We start from the raw sequence: 25,061 nt of genomic DNA on the forward strand, positions 1-25,061 counted from the left end.
GTTGAAATTCACAATAATTTTAATACTGCAGTGGCATTGTTGATTCAATGTAAATTCTTGTGCCCCCCATGAGTCTATTAAGTCTGTCAGCCCCATCCAGAAAAAGCTGACCTGCCACCCCATCACTTACTGGATTTAGGCACTCAGCAGGATGAAACAATGCCTATCTAGTGCCCCTAGTCAGAATCCACAACAAAATTCACTAAGGTAGTTGTTTACATGCACCTAACATATTGAATTCCTTATTTTTGTTGGAGCAAACATGTGAATGAATATTTTTTTATGTATGGTGAGATTGCCAAACAGAAGGAACAATGTTATAATAACTGTAGAGAGTTAAAGCTGAAAGGGTTAAATATTTGTTACTATTTTGTGCTGGTACTGCAATAAAATGAATGGCATTCATACTCACACTAGGACTGCTAGCAGATTACTTAATTTTTGGACTTATGAGAAGGTAACATTTTTGGGAAAGGGTCTAACACACTACATGGTAAATAGTTGAATAATTCTGTGCAATGATGTAGAGCAGTTTCCAAATACTACAGTATTGTATTTTTGAAATGTGGTTGTTACAGTAAGTATGCATGTACAGGAGAAACAGAGCACCATGTCCCAATTTATTAAACTTTTGCTTGTTTAATGCTTTCATGACTACATGAATGGCCACTTTCAGTGACAAGTTGTTCCATCAGAAAGGAAGGGTGACATGTGAAACAGACCATAGCACTCTGCAGATGGGCTTTATTAACACCAAGTATTGGTGACAATGACAGTGAGATGAATGAACCTGTTTAACGACCTTGGCACAGCACAAACGTCTTATCACCATAACAGCTTCATGTTATTCTCTGTATTTGCTGTTTGACTGAAAAGCTTGCTAACATAACACAACCACCTGAAGTAAAGAGACATATAAGTACTGAAATGCAAAACTTCTCTCAGCTGACCAGTAGTCAAACAACTCACAAATGTCAAACACCAATTTTTCTTACAGCATAAGATGTGATCATTCTTTCAAATAAATGGGGTTCCACATGTGCATAGGAATGCTTTCTTGTGACAACTTTTGGGTATTGTCTACTCTCATCAATCTGAGTTTCGTGAATAGGTGTCATAAGAAAGCTTTTTCGCTACACCACTGTTGCTTGATTTTTTTTTATGGATGCAGTTATGTGGGAGGCAGTCCATTTGCTATGGACTGAAGCTGTGCTTTTGTGTATTGGTGCTGTGTGACATTTTGCATTTGTTGTAGTTGTGCTTTTCTTATGTATGGTGAGATTGCCAAACAGAGAACAAGGCTATTTGAATTTATCACACTGTTGTGCAATCTCAGAGTTAGTATATTTAAGTGATAACTCACAAGGGATATGGGTATGGAGGGATTTACCCACGGCTGGAGTGGTTTGATGTGTATAAAGGGATTTACCCACGGCTGGAGTGGTTTGATCACAAGGCAGAAGCCAGAGTTTAAACAAAGCCAACTATGGGTAAATCCTGATATACCCATATTCACGAGTGGGTTATTGCTATTATACAATAACATTATTTACGAAAGAAATTGTTTATCTTTCTTAAATAATATCTTTGTGTAACAGCACTGTGTTGTTTCTCTGCATTGTTTCCCATTCGTCTGTATTTCTGATGTACTGCATAAGTGCAAGGGAGTTACATTCCCACACTTGCACAGCACATTAGTGCTGTTATATTGCCTACGTAATGCTTTTGTGGTCTGTGGGGGAATGACTCACCTGTTAATTCATTGTTTAATGATTGCAACTATACTAGTTTGCAAAAAAAAAAAAAAAAAATCTGGTCATTCTGTAAAGATCTGGACAGTTGAGAAGTAAGAGATTCTGCTGAGATTTAAGGAGGGACAACACAGAAAGAGAAGAAAAATCAGGTATGTTTCTTTATCTTTGAGAATATACCTGATTTTTCTTCAGTTTTGATGTCCCTCTGTAGTAAAATCCAATTGAAAAGTCTAGACATTAAATTGTACTTTAGCAGCCGTACTGTTTTATATTGGTATATGGTCGATTTACAAAATGCATGCTGGCTGGGTTGTCCAATCAGCATGCTTGTTTTTTGAAAAACAACAATCCAGCATTGCATAATTAGAAATGTGGAGAGGTGGGGTTGCAGGAAGCAGTACAGACATTGCCTTTTATTATTATTGTTGTTGCTATTATTATTTATATATTCCTTGTTTCAGTGGATAGGGAAGTCTATATAATCTTTCTGTTTCATTGCATTTCAACCAATGTCTTTTTCACTGGATTGATATAAACCCAACAAATGGTTAAGACACCAACTATATATATAAAACTGCATATGGTACCAGTAATCCATTGCCCACTTGATAGAATGCATACATTTATTTGCAAGCTTTAATAAAGTGAAATTCTTCTATTTAAGTGTGCAGTTTGCAGACTCTGGAACAATTAAGTGACCTGCAATTAAAGCATGAATTAAATAACAAGCTCAGAACTTCACTATGTCCACAGCAAACAGGTACCTAAGAAGTAGTACTGCACAGGACATCAGTCACTTACAGGACACACACACACACACACACACACACACACACACACACACACAGACACCCCCCCACACACAGGACACACACAGACACCACACACACGCACACACACGCACACACACGCACACAGACGCACACACACACACACACACACACACACACACACACACACACACACACACACACACACACACACACACACAGACGCACATACACACACACACACACACACACACACACACACACACACACACACACACACATATACATCCTGTCATGGGTAAGCTGTTTGAATTTAAGGCTAGAGCCACCTGCAGGACAAAAGACCTTGTTTATTTAGCAGAGTGTCAACAATGCTGTGGTTTTTATGTGGGGAAAACCAACTGTTTTTTCAAGGTCAGGATTTTACAACATCTTAGTTCTATCAGGAATGGTGATGTACATAATGCTTTGTTTAAACACATTGAACAAAATCCAACACATTTCTTTAAGTTTAGAGCCATTGTAAATATCAAGCTGAGCAGTAGGGGGGTGATATAAAACAACATACTGAATTAATAGAAGCTAAATGGATAATTGAGCTTATGGCTCATAGAACTCCAGGTTTGAATGAAAATGTTCCAATGAAGCCCGCCTTTAGGAATAGGTGGGTCTGTTACTGATTTTATCAAATTTTATTGGTAGTTAGTGTGTTTAAATTCTGTTAGAATGAGAATGTTTGTTAATCTGATGAAGGGTGTTACCCGAAAGCGCTCATTCTTCCTGGAGATTTCTGTGTCTGAGTTTTATGTGCTTTTATTAAACTCATTTTGGACTTCAAGCTGTGTTCTGCCACGATTTTTTCTGCATTTGGTCTCTTTTTTACGTTTTGGCAGGACTTAGGTGAGGCACTATACTGAATTTTGGATACACACACACACACACACACACACACACACACACACACACACACACACACACACACACACACACACACACACACACAGGACACGCACAGACGCCCACACACAGGACACACACACACACACACACACACACACACACACACACACACACACACACACACACACACACACAGGACACACACAGATGCACGCACGCACACACACACACACACACACACACACACACACACACACACACACACACACACACACACACACACACACATATATACACACACTTATATACAGACCTATGGGTAACTTAAAGGGTCTTAAAAATACTTAGCAGTATGTCAGAATGTGACAAGACATTACAGACCCAAATCAAATTCCATGCAAACAAAGGGGAATTATGAAGACTCTGCTCAGAAGGCTTCCTACCTTGGAAAGAAATCAGATAACTAAATACTAAGAGGCAACCCTCTGCTGCCTCTGCTTCACAGCCTAATGAAATTTAAAATGCCACTCTGATTAGAATTACTTAATGCAAGAATAATAGGGCTTATTTTTAAAAGCAGGAAATGGACCCTCAGATTATGATCCATTTTTATTAAAGTTGTGAGGTAAACACTGAGAAACATTGTGAGATATATCAAACTTTGAGTTGTCCTGGGGTTTAATGAGAATTTATAACTAAATTATACAACAATGTACAGGTAGCAACAAAACATGTGGCTTCATTACCAACCTGGGATGTGATACATCCCCATTTGACAGCCTTATTCATATACTCAAATATTTATAAATACCGTCTTGCTAGTCTTTTAATAGTTTCTATGCAGCCATTTGTATGTAGTTAGACAAACAAGAAGACAATAAGTAAGGTGAGGTTCTTTGATTAAGATTCTTGACTGACTGCTCCATTGTCAATGGTTTGATCCAGATATCTTGGCACTGGCTAATTGGAGTTTATTAGCTGTCATTGTGAGTTTTCATTGGTATTACATCTTATTCCTATCTCTCCAGAACATTATAATTGAATATTTTCTGTAAAATATCCATATGCATTGTGTTTACCCATATCACTTTGGTCTAAGTTATGGCTCAAGTGTCTGAGAATGGGCATTTCTGGTATCCAGTTAACAAATAAATTAAAGGTATGAAGGGCAGGAACATACTCATTAGTACTTCTGTGCAACATGAAAGGAGGCAGCATGAGCTCTGGTGCAACATGAAATGAGGCAGCATGAGCTTTGGTGCAACATGAAATGAGCCAGCATAAGCTTTGGTGCAACATGAAATGAGCCGGCATAAGATCTGGTGCAACATAAGCTCTGGTGCAACAAGAAATGAGGCAGCATGAGCTTTGGTTCAACATGAAATGAGGCAGCATGAGCTTTGGTGCAACATGAAATGAGCCGGCATGAGCTTTGGTGCAACATGAAATGAGGTAACATCAGCTCTGATGCAACATCAAATGAGGCAGCATGAGCTTTGGTACATGAAATGAGCTGGCATGAGCTTTGGTGCAACATGAAATGAGCTGGCATGAGCTCTGGTGCAACATGAAATGAGGCAACATGAGCTCTGATGCAACATGAAATGAGGCAGCATGAGCTTTGGTACATGAAATGAGCCGGCATGAACTTTGGTGCAACATGAAATGAGCCGGCATGAGCTCTGGTGCAACATGAAATGAGGCAGCATGAGCTCTGGTGCAACATGAAATGAGGCAGCATGAGCTTTGGTATATGAAATGAGCCGGCATGAGCTTTGGTGCTACATGAAATGAGCCGGCATGAGCTCTGGTGCAACATGAAATGAGGCAGCATGAGCTCTGGTGCAACATGAAATGAGGCAGCATGAGCTCTGGTGCAACATGAAATGAGCCAGCATGAGCATTGGTGCAACATGAAATGAGCCGGCATTAACTTTGGTGATAATTTGTCACATTCATCTATTATATCTCCAGCAAAGATTCAAACAGGGGTTGAAAGGTTCAAACTCAGAATTACTGAATTAGCAACACTCCAATTTGTTAGCTCTGACATCAGTACATATGTACCACTCTCTAGACAATAGTTATGGATTTTACTTTCTAATATACCTTAGATAATCTTTCCATCCATTTTTCTCAGACATTGTACACAAGTTTAGTCTGCCATATTCATTTACCCAAACAATACAGGTAAATTAACTTATTTCTCAAACTCTCACTTGTACAGATAATAATCAACACTGTTTGCATAACATGGTGTCTCTCGCATACTGGAGCATTGGCATTACTGACTTACCTTGTGATACTTACCATAATAGCTAGGCTGAAGCATTCTGTGACTACTCCACAGAGGATAAGGGAAACACATAGCAGCGTCATTGTATTCACCATCTGAAAAGCATGAAAAAAGAAAGACAATTAGATTATCTGGGGAATGTATCTCTATATATTTCAGTTGTATAAAATATTGTCTTGATGTTCATCAAAATTTTTGCATGTATTTGTGACTGTTCATGTGTGTGTATGCGTGTGTGTGTGCATGTGTGTGTGTGTGTGTGTGTGTGTGTGTGTGTGTGTGTGTGTGTGTGTGTGCGTGTGCACATTCCTGCATGCATATGGGAGCCACATTGTAAAATAAATGAATAAATATGATTTATTTATCCAGCTGTGAAGTCTTATTAATGTTATATGCTATATCTAATATTTAGCTATGGTCATGCCATAAAATTCTATGCATATATTTATTACTCATTATTAATATGCCCTGCCATATTACAGCATATCTTCTTCAGTTTTTACCTGAATTTAATTGTGCGTGTTAATATGCACAGATATATAAGTTGTATTGTTTCTAGAAGAGCTCATTGTCAGAGCCAATTAATTCAATTACATACTTATATTGCTGCCTATGATTTGGGCTGCAGCTTACAATGATCCTTAGACCAGCCCACTGACCCATTAGTAAATGTTAAACACTTAAAAAAAATTCTGAACAATATTTTCATATACTTTGATACAGTGATATGGTTATTTGAACTGCCTAGAAGCATGGAATCTGTATTCATGTTCCACAATAATAACATAAATGTCTTTGGTTTTCTCTGCCAACAATAGAATTATAAAACATTCTACAAGATCAACTGCCCAAGTTTTAAGACATAAATAGCCAATGAAACCTGGAAAAATCAGTTGCACTAGAAATAGATGGACCACCAATTGTCTTTAAGAGCTATATTACAGTCTGAGGGTATCATTACAGAAAACCACTTAGGCATACACACACACACACACACACACACACACACACACACACACACACACACACACTGGGTTGTATTACTTCATATAAAAAATAAGCACTCTCAGAAAATAAATGCTAATTTTAAGACTTTCACAGAAAACTTGTTTGCATACTAGTCAAATGTAAATTGAATGATTTCTTTGCACAGAAGACTGTTCAGAATTAAGGCATCTGATTGTTTGCATTTGATAGTTTATAGCACTCTTTCCTGCTATTTATTCTGCTTATTCAAAGAGTAGTTTTGAATGTTACCTTATGTATAAATTATTTATGCGGAGGGGTGATTAAGTCCAGTATAAGACTTGTCACATAATCTTCATCTGAACATTATTTCCTATTTCAGACTTTTACTAGAAGAATTTGAGTAAGCATTTTCTTCTGTAATTGTGATTCCCAAGTTCTTACCATATACTTTATATTTTACTTAACCATATTTATTGAGTTGGTTCTGCCTATTTATCTTCATTCCAGCACATGGAATGCTGATTGTTCGTTGCTTATTGGTTAATGACAAAAAAACAAAGTTCTGTTAAGTGCTACTATCAGCATGTAAAACTGCAGAAAACATATCTGCATTTTAGATCATAGCTACAGTGAACACATACACATTTTATACCATAAGGTTAAATTATTTCAACTACCTGAATAGAGTGTTAATTCTGAATAGAGGAAACAATGGCAATTTGTATATTTCCCATAGGCCTCTATTACAGGAAGCTTAATGTATTACTCATGAAGGCTATAACTTGGTTGGCTGTTTCTTACATTTTTACTGAACTATCTGAATAAACAGATGACTGCAAGTTAATATAAGTAAATGTAATACAAAATCATTCCACCATATAGTATAACAAAAGATGATTGTAAATAGAATTAACAATAAAATAACTCTAGCCTTATTGAAATTCATAATCATAAAATTCATATGTCCTTCCATTGCATTATTGTGACTATACGAACTTTTCATATATCATGTAAAATTTTTGGGAAAAAAAAACACTAACGAAACAAAAACAGGAACTGCAACTGTACTAGAAATCAAAAACCACCAAGCAGTTAACGAAGATAGAAACTCGCCACCACGAGCAATGGTCCCAAAAACTGCAATCCAGTCCACTTAGTTAAAACCACTTTATTCGGATGAATGAATAAAAGCCTTTTAAAAGGTATGAAATGCATTGTAAAAATAAGTCTGGTGATGTGAGATTGATCTACAAATAGTGCAATACATGAAAATTGGCAAAGAAAGTGAACAAATTTCATTCACTCAGATGGTTTAAAGCAATGATCAGACAGTGGTTCTTAATATTATATACACTGGACTCATTTAAAAAGCTAAGTCTCACCTTTATTAAATAACTGTGTTATATAACACCAGACATTTTCTTGACAAATGTTTCCACAAATACCAGGAATCAAAGAAAGCTTCTTTACACAGTGAGCATGAATATAATTCTACATGTCCAAATACTTTCACTTTGTAGATTAAAGCTGTAGTTCTTGTTGTTGATACTGTAGCATTATACAAGTATACAATTATACAATTGTGGTGGTATTTTTTAATTGAGAATGGATGAATATTACAATAAGAACTATATTTGGTTATTTATGCAGTCTTTTCTTCAATCTGGAACGGGGGGAGGGGGGATAATTAGATTTACTTTCATGAACTTACTGCTGATATTGTAATGGCAACAAGTTGAAGCAGTTTCAGCCCTCTGCTGAATGGATCTTTTTGCAGTAGCAATTGTAATTTAGTACCGTTTTGGCAATGGAATAGCCTTGTTTTAGGGAACAGCAAGGTCTGCCTGAAGGAGGAGTAAATGATAGTTTGTAATCAGATTAATTTGCAAAGGTCTGCATTTGTTACACCTCTCCCTCACTGGATAATTCTTCAGTTGAGCAACAGACATAATTCGCACATGTTTCATCTCAGTCATAACAGAGATATAGCCTCAGTGTAAAGATGTTTATGCCAAGATGTCTTGTAAGATTCTAAATAGGATGATGATGGTGAGACACCTGATAAACAATGCATCACAAGTGATTCTTTTTTAATTCTATGGATCATTACAACAACAGAATTTTGAACAAAAGTCTATAACTGGTTTCAGACTATGCATCTGCTATATCTGATACTACATCTGAGTCTGCAAGATAAATGGGACTGTATTCTAGGGAGAAAGGAAAGACTCTGCCTGCATGTAGCTGTTGAAGGAAGATGGCTGGCTATGAGGACAAAGTGCAGGAGAAATGCAACACAGGCTGACTTATTGGAGTGAGCAGTGAGGTTGCAAGCCTGCAGCATTCAAGACTATGCTTAAATGTTATAACTAAGGATATGTCAAATGGGCTTTGATTGTTAATGAAAGAAAAAAGAGAAAGACTGGAAGGAAAGAAATAGAAAAAAATTCAAATAAATGTAAAGCAATGTTTATTTTCTAGGACAAATAAGGACAGAATAACACAGCCTTTCCTTCCTTGCTTTTTTCCTATAAGCTAACCCACATGATAAGGGCTAGGCTCTCATATCATTGTACCAAAGATGCATGCACTTCTTTGTGATAAGCATGTTTTTTTTCTCCTTTTTCTTCCTGTTTATTCCAGGATAATTAGTAAAGTGGTAGATATGTTTACTTCTTGCATTTAACAATGTAATCAATTAGATATGGTGCCTTGGTTTTGATGGATAACTATATGAGAAAGGGACGGTTGTGCAATGTATTTCTAAATGATTACAATAGATGGTTGTCAAATAAAGATTTGTTTTTAATCTGTTAACTTAGTGCATCTGTAAACTCTAGATGTCCCTTACTTGGGACTGCGTAAACAGCATAGGGAAGCTAAGTGACTTACTTTAAATAATAGATACATGTAAATGAAAGTGGGTAGCATTCATTTAGAGATCCACTGTTTAGAAAACTCAGTGACCACTTTGCACCTCTTCTTTGCAGACTGCTTTTATGCGTACATATCTGTGTTTGAGTGTGCATGTGAGTGTGTGTGTGTGTGTGTGTGTGTGTGTGTGTGTGTGTGTGTGTGTGCGCACTTGTGTGTGTGTGGGTGTGTGAGCAGCAGTTTGCCTGTGTGCAGATGTACTAATGTTGCAAAAATTGCACTTGTCTTTGAATAAAACTACCTATCTATATCAAACAAAGCTCCTCATTAGCACTCTTCAAGAAAAATCTTGATAATTGGATGGGAAATAGAAAATTCACCCTGGAGATCACCTCTGTGGCTCTGCTCGACAGTGGCTCTGCTCGACAGTGGCACAGGAAAATAATTTTCTTGGGTGGCAAAAGCCAGGGTACCTTTTTGGCTGGGCTTGTACAGGCCCCAGGGTCGATAGCCTAGTACCTACCTATGAACCTATGAACCTATGAATACAGCTTCAGAGGAAAAGGCCTTCTTTTTTAACGTGCTCATTCATTTATTACTAACAGAATCATTTTCTTTATTATCCTTACATTAATGCATTACGGCTTAAACAGAGAAACATTTGCAGTGTAAAAGTAAACAGAACTGCTAAATTACAGACTCTACATGAATTGAGTATGTCATTTCATACTGAGCTCTGCATTCTTTGATGCTACATCATTTTGGAAAATGGGATAAATATAAGGCAGTTACACAACAGCTATTTTGCACCACTTAACACTGAAGCAGTAATTTCATCTCTTATGAGCAAAGAGCAAGGAGACAGAAAGATTACATATTCAAGTCTGACAACAGCAAAATAATATTCTACAAAACAGTACTCTAGCAAGAAAATTAGTTCTTGATGTAATTCTGTCTAAGGGTTATGAAGTCTGAAGAATAAAATCTGAATCATTGTAATGAGAGTAAGTACACCTGATCTACTGGTGGTGTCCTTGTTTTTCTGACTTATTAGATATGCATGCTAGCAAGCTAATCTGTGTATTTGGCTAATTTCTATGATATTATTCTTTCTGATGTTAGATTTGATTTTTTTCTGCTGTACCACAATTTCCTTGCTTGTATAATTATTTTGAATAAGACTTTTTTTCTCTGTTTGATGTAATTTTCCCTAGAAGCAGTATCAAAAAATGGACAGATGACAACAGGAGAGGGAAAAATAGTAGAAATAAGCTACACTGCTTAGTATGGATTTTCAGATGAGCAATGTAATATGAAGTGTTGCACTGTATGCTCATCCCAGTCACCGTGAAAATGTTAGCATAATTGTCTCTACTTCGAAATTTGTCTGTTGTCATTGAGGGATTGAATTTATTTGTAAGCACATCTGAACATTAAAGCAGAGCTAAAAATCTAAATTTCCATAGTTAGTGTATTTCCTTGATGTCTTTATGTGAATCAGTGATCACAGCCAAGGATAAACATTTTCATTCAAAAGTGACTATTTAAGGTCCAAGTCATACCACAGCAGATGTAGATCAACATTAGAGGAATGGAGCAGGGGAAGACAGGCAGGAAGAAAACAGATGAGGGACAATTGTAGGGCTGGCAGTGAGTCTCATGGAAACATATTGGCGAGATGGGCTACAGGAACTGGTATAGGTCAATCCAGCCAGAGGAAGAAATCTGATAGCTAATGGGAATTAATGATTAATAAGAATAATTCATAATGGCTGAGGAAACAGCAGGTTCAGATGGTAGTAACTACAGGAAGGTGAGCATCATAAGACAGGCTCATTTTCATAATATTTAGTGTTACTTTCTCATCCACATACCATGTTCAAGCTACTACCTGATTTATTTTGTTGCTGTCCCAGAAACTAATCTGCAGCAAGTAACCAGATATAGTCTCATATCACATGGGGAAACCATAGCAGTTCAAACATGATGTTTTGTTGGAATAAAGTCACCACTTAATCTAATCCAGTTACATTTCTAGAGTTATCAGCCTGTGGCTATCTGCGGTGCTTGGCATTAAGGAGTTTCCTCTCCATCATGGATATGGTCCTGCAGTATATTTAAGTCAAAATGGTATGAGCAATAATAGAGAATATATCCTTGATGTGGCTCTGTATTGGTTGCTTGAACATTTAAAAGTTGGAGTCTCATATGGTTGACATCATACGATCAAACTTTTAAAAGTTCGAACATCCAAAAAAAAAAATAAACAATGCAAATAACCTACCTGAACATTTTAAGCAGGGGGGCAAGCCCCTGCTCTTTAAATATACCAACTCTGAGATCGAACTACAGTGCAGAAAAGGGAAATCTTCCCATTCTGTGCTGTATGGAGATTTCCGTTAAAACGTTTGAACTTTCAAAAGTTCAATCATATGGTGTTGAGCATATGACACTCGACTTTTGAATGTTCGAGCATCCAATATAAACCCCCTTGATGTTTGCTATGCACCTTTGCTTTTACTTTCTATTCGCCTCACGTGAGATTTGCAAGTCATTTAAGTATTAAATAATAGCGTTCACTTGTCAAAGCTGGTTTAGGCAGTTAAAGGACTTGTTCTGTCTTTAAACTTAAAATGTAATTTTCAAAAGCAAGAAGGTATAGATTCCTGTATATGAATCCAAATGGTTTAACTATGACCAATGACCTTATCAAACTCTGACCTGTCATCCAGAGCTTAAGACAGCTAGCTGCACTCTTTGTTTCAGTCCCTGGCCTCTAAGGTTTCTTTAGCCAATGTAAAAACCTCAGTTGGGTTTGTTTACAATGCCCATTCTAATAATTGATCTCTGTAAAAAGCACCTTTTCATCTTGGCTAGTTTACCTCATATAGCACTCAAACACCCATCTCCTTGCCCTAGCCTTCATTAACAATATAGTTCCTTCACATTTTTACCTCAGTGTCTTATATATCCATATCATAGCACTACGTGTCACCTCTTTTGAGTGAAAAAAAGCTGAGCTCTTCTATTATCTCCTTGGTAACCCTTCCTCCAATTTGTCTTCTAGTCAAAAAGCTGAGCTCTCCTATTATTTCCTTGGTAACCATTCCTTCAGTTCATCTTCTAGTCAAAAAGACGAGCTCTCCTATTATCTCCTTGGTAACCATTCCTCCAGTTCTTCTTCTAGTCATCACTTTCTTTAACACCTCCAGTAGTCTTGCCGCCCTTTCACAATATCACTTCCAGTATTGCATAATATCCCAGCACTGGTGCTCCCATTGCCTGATTGAGAAGTAGCATTATCTTCCAAGCCTTGGATTTTGCTTCCCTACATATGTTCCATAGTATTTGTTTTGCCTTCACTATTACTCTTTCCATTTTGCCTGGTAATTTAGGTGTTCAGTAAAGATAACAAATCTTTCTCCTCTTTTAACATTTTCATATCATTCACCTAAATGCATATTCTGCTATCGGTTAACATTATACAGACGCACTTCCATACACATGGAAGGGCTAAAGTGATGCTTCCCACTCTTAGACCATGTGTTCCTGTCTCCACAAGATTCCTGCCTTCTTTTCTTCTCATCCATCACCAGCCCAGCCATCTTGTCATCTACAGATAGCCTGATCCAGTTTCTGTGACTTATCTGAAGTCTGAGACAAGCACAATGAACTTGTCAAGATCCAATGGTGTCCTCGAACTGGACATAGATGATTTCCTCCTAAACTCAGGTCAGAAATGAAGTAATCTTAAAGTAAAAAAAGGCTAGTTTTAAGAGCCCTAGCAAAATTACAAGGAATCTCCTTAGTGCTATAAAATATAATCTAGTAAACAGCATTCACATCTTATTTAATGACCATCTCACCATAGGTATTTCCCCAAAATGGTAACAGTATGCAACAGAGACGTATATCCACAACTGCTGACCAAGAAACTAAAAACCCATCAGTCTCACCAATATCCTCTGCATGGTTATAGATGGGATCATCATAAACTTGTTAGTGGGGATTTAAGTGATGTTCTTCTTCTTGGTATGAACCAGTACCAACTTACGTATTAACGGAAGATCATGCCTACTAAATTTTGCTATAAATTTTTCAAGGGCTGAGGGGAATAAGTGTACACCTAATTTACCTTGACCTTACAAAGACCTTTAGAACTGCCCCTATGAGGGTATTACAAAAGCTCAGTGAACTCATTGATCAGGGTATGCATAGCATACTGGATGGACAAAGCAGTACCAGATGGTAAAGGCAGGGAGTCAACTGCTGGTATTGGTGGATGTTACTGGCTACGTGCTGCAGTGATGAGTTCTCAGTCTACTTATCTTCGGCACATTCTTTTCAGATGCAGAGACTGAGGACACTAGCCTGTTGCTTTGCTGATTCTTGCAAACTGGTTATCCTTGTCTACTTACCCTCAGACAAAATAAATATCTACAGGAAAGGGTGATACTGGTGTAAAACTAATTCATTGGCCTTCACTACTAACAAATGTAACATGGTAACTTTTGGAAAGCAGGTGGTGGCTGTGACTTATTGCATGGCTGATCTAGTTTACGTTGAATCATCTTGTGTCTAGTTATGTTTCATCTGTTTTGCTGCATAATAAAATGGAATGGTAAAGCATTAAATCAGAAGAATAAAAATCATTTTTTTGGAAAGTGGAATCCCCTTTAACTATCAATGTAAGGAATTTTTATTCCAAATCCCCTTACCAATATATACCAACTCCATGGTCTCACTACAGGGGGGATAGTGAAAACTTCACAACCAGATCACATGAAAACATATACGGGTCAGCTTTAGTTAATCCATGATTATCCGTGATTAAAATAATATAACAAAATGCAATTGATTGAACAAGCACTCATTGGAATGTGGGAAGATTATGCTGCACCAAGGGGGGATTCCCTTCACAAGCTTGAAGTTTCAAAACTTCAAACTGCAAATGGTCAACATCATAAGATCGACGTTTTGAAACTTCGAACGTTTTGAATGGAAATCACCATACAGCACAGAACAGAAACTGTACCATTTTCCTCACTATAGTCTGAACTCAGAGTTGGTATGTTTATTTAGCAGGGGGTGTGGGGGGTGCAGGGGAGCTTGCCCCCAGCAGAAACAAAACATTTTCTTTTTTTTTTTTGTTTTTCTTTTTTTTATTATAATTTCAAAGTTTCTAAACTTAGATATTATGATCTTCATCAATTGCAGTTCGAAGTTTCGAAACGTCAAGCTTGTAGAGTAGATCCCCGAACGGAAACCACTGTGGAGAGATTCTATTACAATGGACATATATATAGTTATAAACTGGGACCTCATCAATAATCTGTTGGGGCCAGTGTAACAAGAAAGTCCTCTGTTCTACTATACAGCTCATTAACCTGCCCAGTCACAGAGCAGAATATCCTCTTCTGCACTGTTTTTGTCATAATTCTCATTTCCACTTACCCCTCCCCATATTGTTTCTCAATTCCCCATATGTCTTTCTTTTTTCTCCTGTTGTAGGCTTCACATTTGACCCACACTATTTTTCTCTTTCATTGTGCATTGGTAACTCTTCTTAGCTATTTTTGCCCCCCCTCTCTCATGGTTTCTCACAATTCCACTTTCTTGATCCCGTTAGCTAATAAGAACCTTTGTAATGAGTGCCTTAGCTCGTGATATTCTGCTCCCAAATGGTCACAGACAATTGTCTTTGTTTCTTTCCTTTGCATTTTTTCCATGTTCATAAACCCCGAGATATAATTCTCATGACTCAATCATTATGCAGAGGATGAGTGCAGGGAATTGTATGTCACTGATTTCATTCAGTCTGTTTTGCTTAAAACCATCCATGTTGAATATCTGTTCTGACTACTACCTTACCTTCAGGGATATTTCAGTCTGCCTCCATGAATTTGACATCCCCCATTATAATGAACCTCTTTGCCTTCCCTGAACAATCTCTTCAATCTCTGTTTGACTTTCCCTTATACTTGCATTTAGTGACTTACAGACAGTGTTGAAATACTTGTTGTCTGCTTTATTCCTAAGAAGCTTCTCTTAGTTGCTTGCACTGATCCACTTCTTTGTCCTCCTCCACCTGTCCTGTTTGTTCCTTTTTGCTTACTGCTTGCCACTCCTCTTCCTCCTTTAATCTGTTTTGTCTCTCTCCAGTTTATGTTGCAGAATTACTAACACCAATACTCTGTTTTTGTTGACTCTCTTTCTTGCATTCCTTATTCTATGTCTTAATTCTTTCTACAACTAGCCTGCACTTCTGTTATCCAAACACTTTTTCTACGTTTCCTTTTATTAAAGGTCTCCTACTCAACTATTTTCATTTTAATTCTTTTTTGACATTGCTAAACATTACCCTGACTAAATTCATCCTATCTCCTTTTTTGGACTCCTAGACCTTTGTTCTTTCCATCTTTGCTTATAGATTCTATCTTGACCTTCTGCCATCTTACATCCTTTCGCAGTGGTCCTACTTCTATTTTTTTTCTGTCTTCCTTAATTTGGTGGGGTCTTCCTTTATGTGCCTTTTTGTGCTGTTTATCTGTATGCCAATTTCCCCTACAGCATTACACTTTTCTAGTTTCTTCTCTCTCTCTTTTGCTTCTCACTTTCTCTCCTCTGTCCTTTTCTCATTTTTCTCACTTTCTTTTTCTCTCATTGTTTTACTTCTCACTTTCTTTCATCTCTCTCTTATATTTCTCACATTCTTCTCTCTCATTTGCTTCTCCCTTTCATTCCTATCTTTATCATATTTCTCACTTTATTCTTTCTCTCCTCACATGTACCCGATTTGCATAAATGACCATATGATAAAACATTTTTTTCAGTAATATGTGTACTTGAGGCAAAACGCCATGAAACTGGACTTTATAAAAATGATATGCTGAGATGGGGGATTAGTGCCCTTTTTTGGCTTCCTCTATTATTTTCCTTTTTTTATCTTCTAAACAACTATGGTGTCACTGCTTAATGAATCAATAGCAACACTAATAACACACCAAATATTTTATTAAAGCTTTCGGGTCTACACCCTTCATCAGTACAAATCAACTACTCACATTCAACATTTAAATAGGAGATAAAAGTATATCACATGTTTCAGCCAACCTATCAAACATTTAGCAATGAAATCTTAAAGAAACATATAAATAACTTTAAAAAAAAATATATATATATATATATATATATATATATATATATATAGATGCTATTAAAATACATAATAAAACATCCATTTATAAACTCTTAATAAAAACATATTATTTAAAATAATACATTCATAACATCTAAATACAAGTAATGTGTGTAAGATATTAGAGAAAAATTGGCCCATCTTACTAGCGATGCCAGAAATAAGGAGCATAGTGGGAGATAGGCCAAGATACGCCTACAGAAACTCAGAAACATTAAAACAAAAACTTTGTTATAAAGACTTTAAACCAAAATCTCAGAAATTAGACAACACAGCAGGAACCAGAAAATGTTATAATTGCTCATGCTGTAATGATTTACATGAAGGCGTAAATTATTTAAACCCCACAACAGGACAAATATATACTGTAAAAATGTTGACAAGTTGTAATGTAATACAAGTTGTCTATTTGGCAACTTGCATGCTATGTTCATCATTCTATGTAGGCAAAACTAGGAAGCTTAAGTAAAGGACTATAGAGCATAAATCAGATATGAGAAGGAAGGTAGTAACAAATGCATTGAGTAAGCATGTTTTAGATAAGGGTGAGCAGCATAGTTTTAAGTTTAGGGTTTTAGATATAGCGCAAATGGGCTTGAGGGAAGGTGACATGAATAATTTACTAAAGAATTTGAATGGATCATTAAATTACAGGCAGATCATGCTCCTGGCTTAAATAATGCTGTTAGCTTTAAACCAGTTTTGATGAAAAAACGGAGAGAAAGAATATAAAGTTTTATGCATGTATTATGATATATATATATATATATATATATATATATATATATATATATATATATATATATGTTATGAATGTATTATTTTAAATAATATGTTTTTAGTAAGAGTTTATAAATGGATGTTTTATTATGTATTTTAATAGTATCTATATATATATATATATATATATATATATATATATATATATATATATTTTTTTTTTAAGTTATTTATATGCTTCTTTAAGATTTGATTGCTAAATGTTTGATAGGTTGGCTGAAACATGTGATATACTTTTATCTCCTATTTAAATGTTGAATGTGAGTAGTTGATTTGTACTGATGAAGGGTGTAGACCCAAAAGCTTTAATAAAATATTTGATGTGTTATTAGTGTTCCTTTTTTATCTTCCCCATATCTCTCAACCAGAACACACTAAATATCTGGTACATCTATCCAGAAATCAAGGTAGTTAATCGGTACATTTATATATATCATAGCGTATCTCATCAGATTTCCAGTAGAATTATGAGATACCACCAATTAGTAACATATTTTCTACTCTGGAATTATAGATAAACTCACTAAACTAGGTATAAATCCCTATGTCACAAGATGGGTTGCCAACTGTCTCACTGACAGAACCCACACTGTGAAAGTAGCAGACTCCAAATCCGACTTCAGTCCGCCGACAAGTGGAGTACCACAGAGTTCAGTCCTGGGTCCTCTCCTGTTTGTTATCTACTTCTCTGAAGTACAGGCTAACACAGAAGGTCTTTGGCTAATGAAATTTGCAGATAACTGCAAACTAGGAGCCATAATCAAAACTACTAATGATGTGGACATCCAACAAAAGGGTCTCACTGAGACAGATGCCTGGTGTCAAAGCCATGGCCTCAAGCTCAATGCCAAAAAGTGCATTGTCACCCCCTTTGGTAAAAACTCTGTCACCATGAACTACTGCATACGCGGTAGTCTATTTAACACCAAAAGTGTGATAAGAGACCTTGGGACACAGGTGGACAGTAGTCTCTCCTTTGATAATCACATCGGTACACTAGTCAGGAAATCCTTCTACGTGGCACACCTCATCACAAAAGGTTTCTCATCCAATAAAAAAGAGGTCATTCTTCCCCTCTACTCATCACTCATTAGACCCATTATAGAGTACAGCACCCCTTTTCGTATGTACCTCACAAGACATCTACAACAACTGGAAAAGCTGCAGAAATACCTCACAAAGAGGATTACTGGCCTCAAACAGATGCCCTACGCAGACATTCTAAAAAAAATCCAGCTTTACTCCATTGCATATCGCCTACTCAGAGGCAATCTCTGTTAACATACAAAGCTATGTCAAACTCAGAGCTGTTGTACATGCTCCACTTAAAGAAATCCCACTCCCTCCAGCTACATTCTCTAGGGACCTAAACCTTGTCACCACAATAAGCAGAACATGCTGGAGGGATAGATTCCTGTCCCAGAGACATACCATACTCTGAAACAAACTACCTATCTATATCAAACAAAGCTCCTCATTAGCACTCTTCAAGAAAAATCTTGATAATTGGATGGGAAATAGGAAATTCACCCTAGGGATCACTTTTGTGGCTCTGCTCGAAAGTGGCACAGGAAAATAATTTTCTTGGTGGCGAAAGCCAGGGTACCTTTTTGGCTAGGCTTATATAGGTCCTAGGGCCAATAGCCTAGTACCTACCTATGAACCTATGAACCTATAAATCCTTCGCTCATGTCACTATAGGACTACATAAAAGTATTATTCTGTATATAAATGAAGATGTCTTTTTACTGGATTCCACTTGAATGTAGGCTATGCAACCATGTGAAAATAAGCACATATGCATGCATGTAATTTTCTTTTGAAGAAGAACAGAAAAATGATAGCTTGAATAACCAAAAGCACCTGTCTGCCTGATCAGTGGGTAGATAAAAAGTGTAATCAAAACAGAAAGTGTCAATGTAATAAAAAGAAGCAAGGGTCACTAGTGAGGCAATGGGACAGATGACAGAGACAAGAGGAGCTGCTTGTCTGATACCACCTTGCAACACACTGTATTGGCTTCTCAAGAGTATAAATCACACTGCCATGTTGCAACCTGTGTTTAGCATAGTCCCACAATAATTTTCAAAATAAAGTCATAACCTCTCCATTAGATCTTATGAACAGCAGCTAATCTATATTCGTTAATTATTTGTCATCGGAGGTTATGGTCTTAGGTACAAAACCCTGTAGTATGTCTAATTCTACTTCATATCCTAAAAACTACCAGATGACCTCTTCTTCTTTATCTGTCCCTCATAGTTCTACTAAATTTACAAAAAATGTAAATTTGTTGCCCTATTATCATAACTTCTCAACTTCTTAATTCAAGAGATCTGGACAAAGCCAAAAATAATGTGGGGAAAAGTACAATTTAAACATTGCTCTTATAAACTTAGAAAGTTTCTAGAATAATAGATTTTATGACACCATATGTTTTCTGAAAGATATGAAGTAAGAAACTCAAAAGTCTCTCATTATTTACTGACTTCAGTTCTCAAAGATTCACCAGAAAATCACATATTTTAAGAGGAACAGACTAAAAATATGAGGCAAAAATCTGGACATTCTGCAAAATCTAGAGAGTTGAGACGTATGCCTGCTGTCTAGTTTGGTCTATATTACCACATCGAAAACTCAAGTCAGCGAATGCTTGTTCACTGACCAATAAACAGCGAACTGTCATTTCTGCGAATGGCCACTTCAGTGAATTTTTTCCTAGGGGAAAAAAATCACTTGGCCAAGCAGAAATGAGACAGCATTCCAAACCTATCAAACTGGGGAGGGCTTCGCCTCCCACACTCCCCAAACAGCCTTCCACGCCTCTTAAACTAAATATACCAACTCTGAGATTGCACTACAGTGGGGAAAAGGGCAAATTCATGACTATGGCCAAGTGCATTTTTTCCCTAGGAAAAAATTGCTGTGGTGGCCGTTTGTGGGAATAACAGTTCGCTGTTTATTGGTCAGCAAATGGGCGTTCACTGACTTGTGTTTTCAATGTGGTAATATAGCCCCATCTAGTTCATCCCTTTAGTAAAATTGTTATCCTCTTTATGTTAATTTTTTCATCTTCTTTGCAATCTCAGTTTGTATTAAGAATTGGTGTCTTAATCACAGTTTCATTGCATTTTTTTTTATTTTTTCAAAGAGTCATAAGTAAATGTGTGTAATAGTATTTCATTTGACTATGGATGCATAAATAACTGTTGGAGCTTTCCTCCTGAGGCCTCTGTTGAAAAGGGGTTTCAGTTAACTTAGACAATTTTCCCAGTAAACAAATGTAAGTAAATAAATAAATAAGCAAATACATTTTTAGAACTTTAGTGAATAAAAAAACTTGTGCTAAAACAGTTCTTAATTGTAAATAGAGTTTAATCATATATACCATATTTTAAAAGAGATATGGAATAATTTCCAGATAGTTCTCAATTTCTAAATCTTATTTTTCTTATCCATTTCATCTAAAGTTTTCTGCAGTGCTGTCTTACCACTTCACTACCATCAAATAAACTCTAATATTGTTGTTTCTGTTCTGGAAAAGTGATATTTCCACTATTGCACTTTCTATTTGTTTTTACTTCCATCTTATTTAACATGTTGTTACCCAGTTTAAAAGCTTCTAGGGCAGTGCAGTGGTGCAGCGATTAATGCTGTCGCCTCACAGCAAGAGGTTCTCTGGTTCGATTCTCGGCTGGGGTGTCTTCTGTGTGGAGTTTGCATGTTCTCCCTCCGTTTCCGTGGGTTTCCTCCGGGTACTCCGGTTTCCTCCCACATTCTAAAGACATGCTTCTGGAGCATTTCTCCCCGGGCCTCCGCTGAAAACAGGATCTGTGGAACCTAGTCGGACTTTCCCGGTCAACAAATGTTAAATAAAATAAAAAAAAATAAAATAAAAAATAAAAAATAGCTTCTGTCACATGCTCTAGCTCTCTCAAAATCAGAAATTAAAAAAGAACCAGAGGGGATAATATTCACTATGTACGGTAAGTCAGCCATTTTGAATACTTTCCCATTTAGTTCATTAGCAAATGAAAGAAACATGGATCAAACAACATCCTCCATTAACTCCTTTACCCATGCCTATCCATACCACCAAAATATGCATTCACTATGCACTTCATTTTAGACAGCTTTAAAGTTTGTCAACCCATTCCATAAACCTCTACCACCAAACCATTAAAACAGCCTCATTAAACTCCCTTATTTATTACAACAAAAACATTTGCTACATCAAAACAATGCGATACACCCACAATGATGCTTCCTCATAGCTCTCCCAGTAATAATTCCTCCTACATTATCCTCAATCTTCTTTCTTGTATGCTATTTTATTTTCAGGTGTAATACGTATGCCAACAATTTATAATCCATGTTTAAAAGGAATATCAGTATACAGTTATCTCTATTTTAATAACTTTTGTACCCTAATGTATTGTCATACCTCATGGAAATCCTAATTTCGGCATTCTCTGTTTTTTTTTCAAACCACTATTTCGTACTTTTAGAAAAATATTCCAAATGATAAAATGATCATATATTTTATAAAACCCATATTGCAACCTACATTCCTCTTGTGTATACTGCATGTTCATATCTTTAAAACTTTCAACTTTCCTTACAATCAAATATCTCTAGATGTCAGTTTTCAATGCATCTTTCTAATCTGAATAAATACTCCTGGTTTCTTTAGAAATGCAGTTTATTACTTTCCAGAAGTTCTAGAAGATTTGTTCTATACTACATCCATCGCTTTTTCAAGAATGCAGAAAAGTCTTTAATTCTATGCTTCTTCATTCTACAACCTTATCATTACACCCCTTCTTTTAATACCATAGGACTCTGCAAGATATAATTTCCAACATATACACCCTTAGTTGAGTGATTCTCCAGTTTTTTCTGTAATGTGATACATCTAGAAACTTTGGAGTATTCTTGCAATCTACTCAAGTTTTATCAATTCATAGTAGTAAGACTATTACAAAGTTTTTGCTTTCCAGTGCTTTTTAACTGCAGGAATCATTTTAGTGAGGCAAAGACAAAAGCCATCCTCAAAAAACACTTTATCCTGCTTTGTTTTTATGGCAAATACAGCAGACAAACTGGTCTCCTACAATAGGTAAAGCATAATGCCAGTGCTATAGTTATGGTTTCTCCTACAAGGCTGCATATTCTGCCCTCATACCTACCTATAAGATTTAGTGTAATTGAGACTGAAGCTTCAACTTCAAAGATCTGTCACAATTAAGTTCAGTCAGATCATCATTTTATTTACTGTCTAGAGAAAGCCATTATTCTGATCCATAGTAAATGGTCATGAATTCACTTACAGCTCTTATATTAAAATGTGAAAACATAACTAGAAAATCTGACATCTACAATCAATAAATTGTTGGCAGTGTTTGCTTTGGTGCTTTCATTATCCTGTACCACAGTGTCAACATAAGCTGTCCATACACAGCCTTTCAAAACATGCATTTACCTTGCCATACAATACATACATTTTGATCACTGCCTTGGGTGACAAATGAGTTCACTGTAGTAAATATGCCTGCAAGTTAAGTAAACCTCCCCGAAATCTGGTTTTGAAGATAACCAGCAAAATCTGGCTTTGCAGTTGTGAGAACATATAACAAATCAACAATTTTACTGCAATTATGAAAATGGGCAGATGGCACCGATACTGAATTATTCCTGTTTTATGTAGTCAACCTACACCTGAACGCTAATCAAACTGCTGAAAAATACCAACCAATTTTAGCAGAAAAATTGTAACCATTTGAAATGTCAAGACCCACTAGACAGAGTCCTAAAACATGTAGACTGAACGGCTGAAAAAATGGACTTGCATATACTAAGTCAAAGATGGCCATTTCTCAGGCTATTTCCTTTGCTCTGAGGTATGGTAATCTAAGAATTAGAATATAGAAGTTCAGGGCAGGAAGAGTTCCTTCCAGCAAAAAAAGAAACTTAAAAGAGAAGAGCAGTGTTTTCATTTTCAGCCTTTTTCCAGCTTGTCAACACTCAGCATTTTGAGTGCTGAGTGTTGACAAGCTGGAAAAAGGCTGAAAATGGAGCTGTTGGACATGCTCCACTTAAAGAAATCCCAATCCCTCTGAGCTACACGCTCTAGGGACATAAACCTTGTCACCACAATAAACAGAACATGCTGGAGGGATAGATTCCTGTCGCAGAGACTTCCCATACTCTGGAACAGACTACCTATCTATATCAAACAAAGCTCCTCATTAGCACTCTTCAAGAAAAATCTTGATGATTGGATGGGAAATAGGAAATTCATCCCGGGGATCACCTCTGTGGCTCTGCTCAACAGTGGCACAGGAAAATAATTTTCTTGGGTGGCAAAAGCCAGGGTACCTTTTTGACTGGGCTTGTATAGGCCCAGGGCCGATAGCCTAGTACCTACCTATGAACCTATGATATTTCAAAGATGAACACAGAAAATTTCATCTTTCACACAAGTGCTCTTTTTTTTAACCTCAGCAAATATCCATCCATCCACAACCCTTTTCCTAATTTTGCAAATAAGGTGAGAGTGTCACACCAACAATGACAAACATCTAGAGCTAAGGTTTACACTGCCAGGTGGCTAGCCCTACCCCAGTAGCACTTCCACCCCACACACCCACATGCACACTCACACCTATGGCCAATTTAGGGTCTCAAATCCACCTACTACATGACTCTTGAATGTGGAAGGAAACCAGAGCATGCCAAGGAAACCATCTTGAACACATGGAAGACATGCAGACTCTACACAGAAGGCATCCAAGCTGAGAGTAGAACCAGGAACCTCTTGTTGTGAGGCAGCAACTCTATCTGCTGTGCCACTATGTCATCCTGGTCTCAGCACACATATTAAAGCTTGAACTGTGAGGCAATATGTTTTATTCTAGATATGGTTATGGTTTTGTCCTTCCTGAAACAGGCTTCCCTCAATACGGTTCATTCATTTGTTTAATCTTACTCTTATACCTGCTTTATCATATTTGAGGTCAAAGGGGAGCCGAAACTTATCCCAGCTTACATTGAGCATAAGGTAGAAAGAACCACTCTTGGACAGGATGCCAATTTATCACATCATTGGATGCGCACACACACACACACACACACACACACACACACACACACACACACACACACACACACACACACACACACACACACACACATACACACACACACACACACACACACACACACACACACACACACACACACACACACACACACACACAAGGGTGGCCTAATGGTTAAGGTGTTTGCCTTACAAAGACAAGGTGCAGGGTTTGTGTCTCATAAGGGATAATTGGCTAGGCTTAAAATGGCTCACAAGGGCATTTAGCCTAGTACTAGTCTATGAACCTATGAACACACACAGAAACGTGCACATCCGCGTGCGCGCATGCACTTTCATAAGCATACACACACACACAAATTCACATTATGCACACATAATTATGAGCATTTCTGAAAGTAGTTAATTCAAATAATTGCAT

General features: G+C 36.9%; 1 protein-coding gene across 3 annotated transcripts in view; it reads right to left on the reverse strand.

Annotated features, from left to right (window-relative positions):
* Positions 1-25,061, reverse strand: part of LOC122791248 (galanin peptides-like) — a 156,603-nt gene that overhangs the window by 128,355 nt on the left and 3,187 nt on the right. For 2 of the 3 annotated variants that reach the window (XM_044058919.1, XM_044058921.1), the window contains exon 2: positions 5,735-5,815. In XM_044058919.1, coding sequence (XP_043914854.1) covers positions 5,735-5,815 — 81 coding nt within the window. Of the gene's footprint in view, positions 1-5,720; positions 5,816-25,061 lie in introns of those variants that run through there. The other variant, XM_044058920.1, reaches the window with a different exon arrangement.

This window comes from Protopterus annectens, chromosome 17.part0 (assembly GCF_019279795.1).
Source record: "Protopterus annectens isolate FY-2018-M chromosome 17.part0, PAN1.0, whole genome shotgun sequence".
Classification (NCBI taxonomy): Eukaryota; Metazoa; Chordata; order Ceratodontiformes; family Protopteridae; genus Protopterus; species Protopterus annectens.